The sequence below is a fragment of the Nilaparvata lugens genome, chromosome 2, assembly GCF_014356525.2.
Source record: "Nilaparvata lugens isolate BPH chromosome 2, ASM1435652v1, whole genome shotgun sequence".
Classification (NCBI taxonomy): Eukaryota; Metazoa; Arthropoda; class Insecta; order Hemiptera; family Delphacidae; genus Nilaparvata; species Nilaparvata lugens.
Window position 1 is genome coordinate 62,515,597 of NC_052505.1, and position 12,421 is coordinate 62,528,017.

At 33.9% G+C, this 12,421-nt stretch overlaps 1 protein-coding gene across 2 annotated transcripts in view; it reads right to left on the bottom strand.

The window, feature by feature from the left end:
• Window positions 1-12,421, bottom strand: part of LOC111044238 — a 126,093-nt gene that overhangs the window by 823 nt on the left and 112,849 nt on the right. For both annotated transcript variants that reach the window (XM_039422408.1, XM_039422409.1), the window contains 13 exons: window positions 11,705-11,944; window positions 11,137-11,297; window positions 9,657-9,742; window positions 8,671-8,870; window positions 7,560-7,666; window positions 6,129-6,344; window positions 5,051-5,257; window positions 4,420-4,525; window positions 3,884-4,047; window positions 3,051-3,149; window positions 2,089-2,348; window positions 1,458-1,569; window positions 220-348 (listed from right to left, as the gene is read on the bottom strand). In XM_039422408.1, the coding sequence (XP_039278342.1) occupies window positions 220-348; window positions 1,458-1,569; window positions 2,089-2,348; window positions 3,051-3,149; window positions 3,884-4,047; window positions 4,420-4,525; window positions 5,051-5,257; window positions 6,129-6,344; window positions 7,560-7,666; window positions 8,671-8,870; window positions 9,657-9,742; window positions 11,137-11,297; window positions 11,705-11,936 (2,079 nt within the window). In that variant the 5' untranslated portion in view covers window positions 11,937-11,944. The remainder of the gene's footprint in view (window positions 1-219; window positions 349-1,457; window positions 1,570-2,088; window positions 2,349-3,050; window positions 3,150-3,883; window positions 4,048-4,419; window positions 4,526-5,050; window positions 5,258-6,128; window positions 6,345-7,559; window positions 7,667-8,670; window positions 8,871-9,656; window positions 9,743-11,136; window positions 11,298-11,704; window positions 11,945-12,421) is intronic.

The following is a 12,421-nucleotide window of genomic DNA, read 5'->3' on the forward strand; positions in this document are numbered from 1 at the left end:
AAGAGAGGGCGCACTAACTTCGCCCTCCTAGGATTAAATAAAGACAGCAAATTCGATTCACATCATTTTAAAAATAAATATACGATATACGAAGAAGAATGAACAGTATACTACATTGAGAGGAGTACATCAGCGTATGTGCTCCCACTAGATGCGCTCACACACAAAACAATTCAAATCAAAATAGTAACTATTCAAAACTAGGATAAAGAATAAGACCTGATCAAATGGTTTCCCTCCAACATGAAACATCGTGTAGAGTAGATTGTTGGAATTGGTTGGAGGAGGAGTTTGACCCACCAATCTCAGTAGCCATTCGCATTTAGTTTTCAAGTACTCGTGTACAGCCTGCAAAACAACAGATACATCTATTATTGGACAGTATATTGAAAGTTGCACAACCTTTTTGCATTTGAGAAATTGATTTATTATTGCTACGATGTACTGTATTGCTGCAGTACATCAGCATCATCATTATATATTTTATATTTCACTCATCATAAATAAACATCAAAATCAGTAACAGTAATACATGAATAGTTGAATTATTTAAATGTCTTAAACCTTAGACTACCAACGGGACAATATGTTCCAACAGAAATGACCAACCTCATACTACAACTGGGACAATATATTCCAATGGAAGTTCATCGAATCCCAGTGGGTGAATAGATCATCTAAACTACACAGTAATGAATCCCAGCGGTAGTCTAGGGTCTATTCTGTAAAATATATCAGCGGTTTAGAACTATCTGATCGCCATATTATTGTGAATTGATGTTATATTGTGGTTATATGCTCTCATGCATGCATGTGTCAGATGCTGGTTTTGTGCTGAATGAAGCTGTTGTGATTTGCAGTGTCATATTGAGTTGAAAGTAAGTAAATAACTTCATATAATGTCAATAATAACATGTGAAATTGAAATTGCAAAGCTATTAACTAAATGTTATTCATTTTATCGTGTTTTTTTTATATTGGGACATATTATCCCAATGGTAAAATTGATTATTTGGTATTTGACGGGACAAGCGTCATAGACCCTATTTAGTAGTCTAAGGGCTAAGATACAGTAACTGAGCTAGTTTGATAGTTTTATTGGAGTATATCAATATTTGAATTTTTGGGATAGACCAATTCTCACAAGGAATCTTATAATTTCTAAGCTTGTAATATGCTACAGAGAGAGGTTTTTATGTTCAATTAAAACAGCAGATAAAATCTTGATATCGTTTTAGAGATCAGTTTACATCATCCAAAGTTCTGAAAACATTTCATACTACACAGAGTATGGTGCAAATTGTTTATTATTGAATAGTTGAATGTTTTTATAAAAATTATTAACAAGTTCCTCCCAACTGACCTAATTTTCCAAGGTCTTATTCATTAATTAGCTGGGTTTTGGGCTTGAAATAGTCATGCTTTAAATGGTAATATGATTTTAGTACATCACTCACTTTCAAAGAATGACGTCCGGTTGGTGTGAGAAGCAGTTGACTGACTTGAACTTCACATACATGAGGTGATGACTCCACATCATAAATTGGCGCTTCAACTGGTTCCAATTCCCTGTCAAACAATCAGTAATTGTTATAATCAAAAACATGATTCTGGTGCCGTGTTTAGATTGATATTTCTGGATCTACTCAGCCTCCCTTGTACAAGTCCAAGCTATCAATGTTGACTTGTCAAAAGTTCTACAAAAGTGGATTCTGGTGTCATGTTTAGATGAACATTTTTTGACCTACTCTGGCTCTTATAAAAAGTCCAAGTTATCAGTATTGACTTGTTTAATTTTACAATAAAAAGTTTCGAAGGCTCTTAAAGATATTCTGCCTGGATATCATCCTTCGCCTCATTACCCAAACTTAGGTTTAAACTTGAAAATTTATTATTCAACTGCAATTGAGCGTACGGCCCAAACGTTGATATAAAACACGGAAAAGGGTGACGGCCTCTCTGACTCTGCAGCACGAATTAATTTGTGAACGATTGTTGAGGTCGAAATTGCTCTCTCACTCAACACAATATCCCATTAAGAGAAGAAAAACAGATGCAAGCAAAAACGTACTATTGTTGTGTACTCACTTGACACACTTGACAAGCGGCATGAGCTGTTTGGGCTGGAGGCTGCAGAGAGCCTCGGCCAGCGGCGAGTCGGGCATCTGCTTGTAGAGGGCGGCGACGAGAAGCTGCACCAGCACGTGGTCACCCATCGGACTGATGTCCGCCGACAGTGTGTCCTCGACCATGAGTGCGCATGCGTGGATGCCAGGTGGCAGGCAATTGGTCATGCGACCCAGTAGCAGCATGCTCAACTCCACGCCTTGCTCCGTGCTCGCTCCGTCCTGCTTGCATCACCACATACAACCCTACTTCAATCATATTGTACTAATTTACCTGTTACACAAACACGGCTTCAGTATTGGTTTTGCGACTTTTGGATTACTCTTTATAACAAAATATATTACATACAGGATAAGATAGATCCCATCATCTGCCAGCTTGTGATCGATATCACAGAGAAAAAATAGCTTAAGTTTGTGAATGCTACATTTTCTGTATGTCAATATGAACCAAATATTATTACCCTTCCAGATTAACTAAACTGTATTTTTTTGCTCATATAGTAGAGAGTTAGTTTAATCGTCATGTTGATTAATAGAGCCCTATTTTTTAACCGGCGATACCTGTTAATACGGTATGGTACTTGGAAGAAGCGGCTAGAAAAATGTATGTGTTTAAAAGGCGAGAAATCTAGTTATCGTAGCTTGTTCTTGCAGATCTACGTGGCCTTGCGTTTTGAACGTACAGTTGAAATCGGCTCAGCATCTACCTTAAAACTAGCACATTATTATTCAACTGAATTTTTGCACCAGCTAGAACTAATGGCTAGTTGCTAGCCACTAGATTCTAGTTTCTATTCAATTGACCCATGAAACTTGAAAGATACAAATTGTAGCAACTAAAAACATTGTTACATTTAAACAACTGACTACATCTTGGTATAAAAGTTAAAAAAATTGTGTCAATTCACATGATTACCGTACCGCAAATGCTCTGTTGAGGGCAGCCACTACTGGCTCTAGAGGCTGAGCCAATGGGACTATCAGAGCTTCCAGCCAGTCTGGTCTTTTCTGATTCCAAACCTGTACAAAAACAAAAAGATTATTGACTATCGACAGTTTCCTTTAAAAATTTCCCAGTGATTACAAAAATGGTACCCAACTTACAGTTCAATTATAAATTGTTAAAATCAAAAGCAATTTTAAATTATAAATCTTATTTACATTACTTGGTAACACAATTTACTAGCACTATCAACAATCAAGTAATTGTATAATTTCATTGCATAAATCATTCTTCAATAATAGACAACTAATAACTTTCCAAAAAATGATTGTCAAATATAATTCAGGAGTCAATTCTATTTCTCTCATTTATTTTCTGATCTATATTCAATCAATATTGAGGTACCGTATTAATAATCTTCCTTTTTTAATGTTAGACTCGTCTCAGAAATGTTTTGAAACTTCTCCAAGTTCAAGTGAATGAATGAAACAAATTATGTCTATGCCATTTGCTCAGCTCTCACTGCGATGACTTAATACGGATTGACACACCAGATAAATGGACTTCCTGAACCAACTTATAAAACCCAATAGAGTCTAATCATTGCAGTATCCTTGAATAAAGCTCAATTTATTTTATCTTACTGTCGTTTTATCCAAATATAAATTGAAATTGTATTAACATCCTGTAATTTACTATTAATGAATGAGTATAACGTGCTGTATTCTAAATAAAGTGGATCTAATAATTTATCTGTGATTGGACGAAGATAATATTATTAATTCCTATAAGTTCATTCTTAACAACTAACCTGATTCTTATCGAGAGATGAACCCCAAGACTGTCGTGTTTTCTCAAGCATTGGCATAAGAGTATTTGACATATCATTTGTTGTTCCGATACTCATTACAATGTAGAGTAACGCCTGCTGGACAGTGATTCTAGGCAACATGCAGTCTCCGCTACACATGAAACCTGCAATTAATAATTTAAATAACTAATATTAATTACCGTAATGAATTAATTTAACAATATCTTGAAAAAAATTAAATCTTTAAAATAATAAAATAGACCATATATGACGAATTAAATTTGAGAGGTGATATCAAAATCAAAAAAATGCTTCGATGGATAAGACTTAACAGAGTTTTCATCCAACCATTTTATCACTGTTATGTGTAATGTTATGTATTATGTACATAATATATGGAAAATCGCCACTAATTAATTATCAATATATTTTTAAAATTGAAAGTTTAGCACTACTTTACGTAATTTCTAAAATTCAATAGTTGAATTGTGACTTTGAAATCTTGAATACTATGGGTACTGTAGGCCTGTTATTACCTGAGCACTTATTATCAACTTGAGAGTTTTCTCCAAATACGCATGGCTCATCGACAAGATGCAGCATAATTTTAGAAGCCACCCAGCAATTCCTCATCATCAAAACCTAAATGAAAAACTATGTAAATAATAATAGTACTAACCTTTATTGCCAAAAAGCAATGTATACAAAATAATAATCAATCACCTAGAGTCTAAACTAATAATAATACTTATGAAAATTATATACATTTTATTATTTCAGGAGTGATGATGCGTCATTCGTGAATTCCCTATCCTGTACTTGTATGAGCCAATTCTTTCCTTTATTAAATTTTTCAAATCCTTCCTTGTAAGTTTTTGCTGGTGACATCCATGTTTCAGCTTGGTAATGAGATGTGCTGTGAAACAAAATTTCAAAGTCAAATCAAACAAAGTCAAATCTTATTCATAAGTTACCTCATTACATCACATTCCTACAAAGATATGTTTCCTTATTTAGAGGTTTGCAATTTTCCATGTATATTTTGAAAACAAGTACCTACAATTCATACCATGTGACCATACTAATTCAAATTTCATGCAAAATATGCTAAAAGTCAACTAAAATGATCATTTTTGAAAACTTTAGAACAATAACTGAAAAGTTGACCTTGAGAATAAGTGGCCACAGAGGTTGAGGTTGAGCGAGGAGCACATTGAGCTCGAGCGATATGGCATCGGTGGCCGGCAGCGACCGGCAGCTTGGGATTGCTAGTGCCAATTTCTCCACTGAGCTCAGAACTATCCATGGAGATATGGAAGGCTGTGCCAGTTTGGTCAAGCATCCCAACCCAGAGTCCAGTCCTTTGTGGAAAACCTGAAGTTATTTCAATAGCAGTGAAGTTATAAGTTTCACCACAGTTGAGCTTCTGTAAACGTCGACATTTGCTTAATTATTATTCTTATACTGAAAAACAGTGTAACTCACAGCGCTCATTCAGTGAACTTGCAATCTTCAAGAATGATGAACTCCTCCATTTCATATAATGGTTATTGATATTGGTAATTAATATCTTTGAGTTGTAAAATGAGGATATCCTTATGGACACCTAGACGTCGTACTGTTTGTCGAATAATGTTTGCATCTACTACCTTTACATTATCATAGAGAAAATGTATCATAAGAATGATATCCCATGGTATAGGTCATTTATGTTACAAATTTCAAGCCGAATTTTCGTCAACTCAAACCGATTACTGTCGACGTCTGTCTATTATCACTGTTTTGGCCGGGTGAGAGTGTAAGAACGGTATAGTATGAGAGACTACTAGCGTCACATAGCTCCACAAAAAAGAAACACTAGAACTGTTGGTTTGAGTTAAAATTGAAAATCGGAATATAAACGTCCTATGTCATGGGATATCGTCTTGTGCTATATTTTCTCTGTGATATCTACTAAGGCTGGTCATATGTTACCTTCTCTTACATTCTTTTGATTTTCTATATAATTTTGTTTATTTTCTCTTTGAATTGTTTATACATTAACTATTTGAATTTTGTTTGTTGATTATTGTAGTGAATCTTGTTTGGCAACTCATACCTGCGCACATGAATTTCCTTACATGTATGTACGGTACTTTTGTTCTTTCAATTACTACTTTCAAAGTTGAATAATACGCTGTAAGTTCTCTTTTGACGAAGGGATAAAATGATTTGATATGTCAAGTGAATATGCAGTTCAGCCAACCTTGTAGAGAATGGCAAGAGGAGCGCCCCTTAGTAGGAGACAGGTGAGCAGGAAATGGCACTTGGCGTGCACGTCGCGAACGACATGTGACTGCGACTGACAGCCGGCCAGTTCGTCGCCCGAGGAGCAAATCGGCGGCAGCAGTTGTCGAACGCAGAACAGCAGGTTCGCCACATCAGTCACCAGCAGTGAAGCGCGGGCCGCACTTGTTTTCGCCTCATGCAAATAATCATCATTTCATACTAGTTTCATCCTAATTTTAGCGATTTCATCTGATAAAATAGAATTCATCAATTATATCCTACATTTTATTCCATTTCAATTTCAAATCAAATAAAATTCTATTTCCAATACTTACAGAAAAACACTTACATAAATATGTGTGACAACAATAAATAAATTGAAATAAAACAAAATTAGTAACCGAAGACATTTTTCTAATTTTAAATCTCATACAAAACTGATGTCTCTAGCACACTTCTTTACCGTACAACGTACTTCAGAAACCATGAGAGAAATATGTTAATAGCAACAGAACTTAAACTTATCGAAGGTGCTGTGCTCCTTGTTCCCATTCATGGGACATTACATTTGTTCTAGAAACATAATTATTCAGATGAAGACAACAGAACAATTAGACTTTTTGAATGTATTGTGATCCTCATATGGAATATTAAATTTCGTCTAGGAACATTATATTATTCAGAGATGAATGATGGCTGCCTTGGCTTGCTCAAGAATATAAGAAAAACTATAATATGGCAACTATATCAGTTGAATTAATCCATTCATTTATAATTTTTGCAAGAGAGGACTGACCGGGAGAGAAAACTAAGGATACTCCTTGTACTATTTGTCTCCCAGATTTATAATTTGAAAAAAAACACAATTATAGTACGTGCGTAGTAGGTACCACTAGCATTTCTTTTGTCTTAAACTGTGCGAGTATTATGGTCTAGTTTTCATCAGTACGGTAACAGTAATATTTTTTTTTTGTAAAGATCCTTTGATTTGATAATGATTAGTAAAACAAATGTTCATGTTGTGAAATCTCTCCATAATTTATTGAGATTCATATTTAGATTCATGACCATAGTAATGTGATAAAATTGTTCAATATTATAAGTAATAATAGAATTTGAAATATAATAAATCTCATTTCTTCTGAGGATTTCATCCTAACTTGAACTATTGGTAATTACTAAACTTTATGGAGCACCTCTTTCACTTTTATAATTGTACTTTCAAAACTCTTGTAAAAAATGAAGTGCTTCATTAAGTTTGACAATAAATTTATCTCAATATTTTTTTAATTTTGCAGTGAAAATTGATTTTGTTTCATAAAACAAAGTGTCTTGACTCTGAACATGATTTACAAAAATAACATTGATAAAGAAATTAAATGAATGTAGGGTAGGCTGAGTAATTCACCTGCATATATCGCACCACAAGAATTGTGAGAGATTCATTGAGCATTCCTGCAAATACACGTTGTGCCATTTTGGGTGGCACTGTGGTCCAAAGATCCTCTCTTGTTCCTATAACAACATTTCAGTGATTGCTTTTTATTCCAATGATAGTTTTACTACTTCTACGGTACGCTATCTCATTCTTTGACTTTGAATTTCAGTAGTTTTCAAATGATAGAACAGATGCTTTTGGTTATCTGAAATTGATAAGAAATTTTACTTTTCGAAAGCGAACTGGCTGGAATTACATGGATTATTGTGCTTGTTATATAATAATTGTTCACCATCTAGATCTTTCAAGGTGTAAGGAACTTCAGCCACTTGTGGTTTGAATTGAATAATGAAAACAAGATGAGTTACAGCATAAAGCAAAGAGTTGTGGGTGGAAATAGAGCATACTTCAGTATTATGAAACTTTTGAAGAAGAGGCTTATCTGTAGAAATACAAAACTCAAAATATATGAAAGCATGATGACCTGTTGTAACCTACGGCTGTGAATCTTGGACATTAACAAAAGAAGACAAGAAACATCAAGGCGTTTTTCAAAGGAAAATTCTGAGAAAGATTTATGGTCCAGTTAAAGAAGGAGAGGAATGGAGGAGAAGAACCAATTCAGAACTCAATGCATTGATAAAAGGCCGAAATATTGTGAAATTTATAAAGGCTTAGGTGGTTTGGACATATCTGTAGAATGAATGAGAACAGAATGCCAAAAATAATATTGAAGGAGAGGCTATATTCAAGAAGGAAGACAGGAAAACCAAGAATAAGGTGGGAGGATGAAGTAAGAGATGATCTCCAAAAAGTGGGATGTAAAGGATGGAAACGAATGAGAGAGGACCGAGAAGAATGGAGAGCTGTAGTAGAGGCGGCCAAAGCTCATATTGGGCGGTAATGCTAAAAAATGAAAAAATCTAGAACTTTCAATACAGTGCAGAAACAGATTTGATTTAAACCAATTCATTGAGAAGATATTTTTCAATTAGGTCTTATGACAATTTCAGCAATATAGCCCTTTAGTAGCTTTACTAGTTAGTCAGTCAAATATTTCATTTTAGAATATATTTGTTACCTTGCATGTACAACCACCACATCTGAATGACAAAAGATCCTCTTTCCCCTTCAAAGAATGGTTGATGATGTTCCCAGTTGAGGCAATCAGCATCTTGTAAAACATACAACGACACCAGTCTGCAGTGCAAATCCAGCAGTCTCTCTGCTAACGACTCTGCCATCTCGCCAAACTGTTTATAACTATTAGTCAGTGACAAACTGCAAAATAGCAATATTCGATTAATCGCATGAAATTAGAAATTTTTTCAATGTGTTAATAGAAATAAAAAAATTGTTTAATTAATAATGAATGGAATTTTTATTAGTTTATAGAATTCAACAGATTATAATATATATTTTAAGTGGCTTTAATAGAAATCATAAATGATAAATAATCTGATCTGAATTGATTTGATAAAAAAATCGAGATACAACAAATTTAATCTTCTGAGTTCAATCTCTTCAACTAAGCAAAATATTTCTTAAAAATCATCCCAAGCTTGATCTCCTGAATTTTGACATATGTCTAAACTATTGCGTAATTGGAGAGACTTGAAATGTTGTCAAAAATCCACTTTTTTAAATGAAAATTAATATTTTACAGGAGCATGATTTCGTGTGTGCTCACACATCATCAGCAGCTATAAGTTACAGTACAGTTGGGGAAGTAGAAAGATTCCAACCTATTTTCAACCTATTCAAACCTATTATCCAGGTTGGAATCTTTCTACTTCTCAACTGTACTGTAACTTATAGCTGCTGATGATGTGTGAGCACACACGAAATCATGCTCCTGTAAAATATCAATTTTCATTTAAAAAAGTGGATTTTTGACAACATTTCAAGTTTCTTCAATTATGGAAAAGTTCCACATCAATATTCACGCTACAAACTTTTACTATTGCGGTATAAATGTTATAAAACATTTTTTCTTCTGCGATAGTAAAGAAACAATGTTTCAAGTAAATTTGAAAATTATAGTTAAAATCTTTTAATAGAACCTACTCCAAATTAGCTGTTGCAAGTTGTTGATTGTAGACCCAGCATGTATTTTTCATGAGCGCTGCCGCGCCAAGAGTTCCAGTGAGTACCTAGAAGAGGAACGTACATTTATATAACCCGAGAAAGGTAACCTTCCAAAATAGGCGCTTAAGGTTAACCGTAGTAAATCACCTTCCAGTTTCCTCCGATAAACCTAATAAATTGTTACAAATGAAATTCTTCCATGTGAGAATAAAAAATACTAACATGTTAAGCTTGTGATATACTAGTGAGGAGCAATAAAATGATTAAAATAGATTAGTGAAATATGAAACTTTGACATTTGGCAATAAAATTATTAAAATTAAATTTTAAAATTCCATATGTTAATTTTATTTTTCATTTTATTATTTTACAAAGGCGACTTTCTAGAAGTTTTTTAAGCCTAAGTGATGATGATTGGATGAATGTAAATAAATTAACGTATTACATCAAATAAATCGAATTACATCTTATAGTTTATGTAAAATAAGTTGAGACTTGGCCCTCCATCCGAAGAAATTACAGGGTTGCCAAATCGTGACAAATTGCAACTTTCTCAAATTTCTAATTCAACGTCAGAATTGGATGTAGAATATCATCCCCGATATCCTAGTAGTACTAAAAAAGCTTCAGAGTTGAATGAAAGTAAATTCAACTTTTATGATAGAATTGGAAACATTGCGAAGATTTGTTTTTCTTTTGAATATCACTTCTCTCAGAATCATGGGGCGTCGTAAAGCGTAATAATTTTATATCAAATTAACGGGGAGAATGTCTCCTTTCTATTGGTGTCTGGATCATTTTTATCCGACTTATAGTTATTTTTTAATTAATGATTATGTTCGTCGATGTCGAGACATTTCGAACAGAAAACATGAAATTTTCGACATGCTAGAAACTTTTTTGTTTCAAAAGATAAGTAGGTGGTGAAAGCGAGAAAGTTTTTCAGAAATAATTTAAATTATTTTTCCAATTGTCAAAAGTAGTCAAAATTTGAGAAAGTTACAGTAACCCTGTAATTTCTTCGGATGGAGGGCCAAGTCTCAACTTATTTGACACAAACTATACCTAATGTGCTCTACCCGCGGATGCTCTATCAACGCGTCTCAACACGCCGCTAAAGAATTTCACCTTTAGAAAAACGTTTATTATCATTAGTTTGTTAGTATCCAAATTGAAATACTTTCGAAAATGTCACCAGTAAAAAGTTTACAACAGCGTGGTACTCAGCCTTAACGTGGCAGTTCGGTATGGACATAGAGAAAAGGTAGCATTAACCATTAAGTATAATTTTGTGCCCTCTTTTCTCTTATCTAATGTACCTAGAATACCTTATATTCTAGATACCGTGCTCTTATCTATGGTATGGATCAAGCTATTTGAAACACATCATTATATTATTAAAAATATTTCATTCACCATGTTCAATAATATATTTTTTAATGTAGTTGCTTAACAGTACCTGTAGATCGGCATGATCAAGAGCTTCCTGAGTGAGTGTGTGCAAGTGTTCAAGAAGCTGTGCCGATGACTCAGCAACCAAGCTAACTAGAGCGGAGGGAGCAGCTTGGGGTACGTCCGCTGTGCCCTCTTCACTCTCAACAGATATATCATCCTTTGTTCCTGAACAAATGTTATAGCCAATGTTTTCACTTTTTCGTAGAGACTATTACCGTAGTTATATGAGAACAAATGAATACAGTGCAATTGTTGATTCTGAAAAATAATTATATAAGAACGTACAATTTGTGAATTAAATGTTTTAATAATTCAATAAGTCTCCAAGAGGAGTAATCAGTTTCTTTCTATTATCAAATTGTTAAAATACTTCACAACAGGTAGAACTAGATAGAGTCACGTAGGGTACCTATATTGTTTTAAATCATTCAAACTTCTCCAAAAAGAATAAGGAGTTACCTACTCTTGAAGACAATCAACAATTCTATTGATGCAATAAGATATAATTATCTAATACATAGCCATAAATATCACATTTTTATCAATAATCATAGAGAACCTTATGATTTCACCTTGTAAAATTCCTGACGGAATCCTGAAGGTGGCATAATGCTCTTCTTCCCACCAACGAACCATTTTGATTGATGCGAACGACGCATGATGTGGGAAGTCCAGAACTCCTCCGACAATACCGCTGCATAAATTCTCTTGCAAAATAGACTGATTCTGCTCATAGTATTCAGAATCCCTTTGGAGCAGGATGCGTATCCTGTCCATAACATGACCTTCTTCCATCACCTCCATGATCAATACTAAAACAAAAATGATTAGTTTAAAAATACAATAGAAAGAATAACAGCTTGTCATACAGCTTTCAATATTAGATCCACCTATACTGAAATGAAAGAATCATTACTTATATAAATCTTATTGAGAGAAATAATTTTAGTAAAAAATACAATCATTCACTCATTTCGATATCATAAGAGTGATAATTGACCGAACGAAGTGAGGTCTATGTTTTAACTCGGATTTTCTTTTGTCTGTATGTATGTAACGCATTTACAGCCAAACGCGTTGATATAATTCTATGAGATTTGGCAGGAATATTCCTTTTTTAAACTGCGCGTCGATGTATACACAATGAGTTTTGCAATTTTGAATTTTAAGGATAATCCTATTTTAACGAGCAGTTTCTGTATTTTTATATCTGGCTATTTATATTTATATCAGGTTATGTTCAATGGATCTCGAAAACGGCTCTAACGATTTTTACGAAATTTGGAACA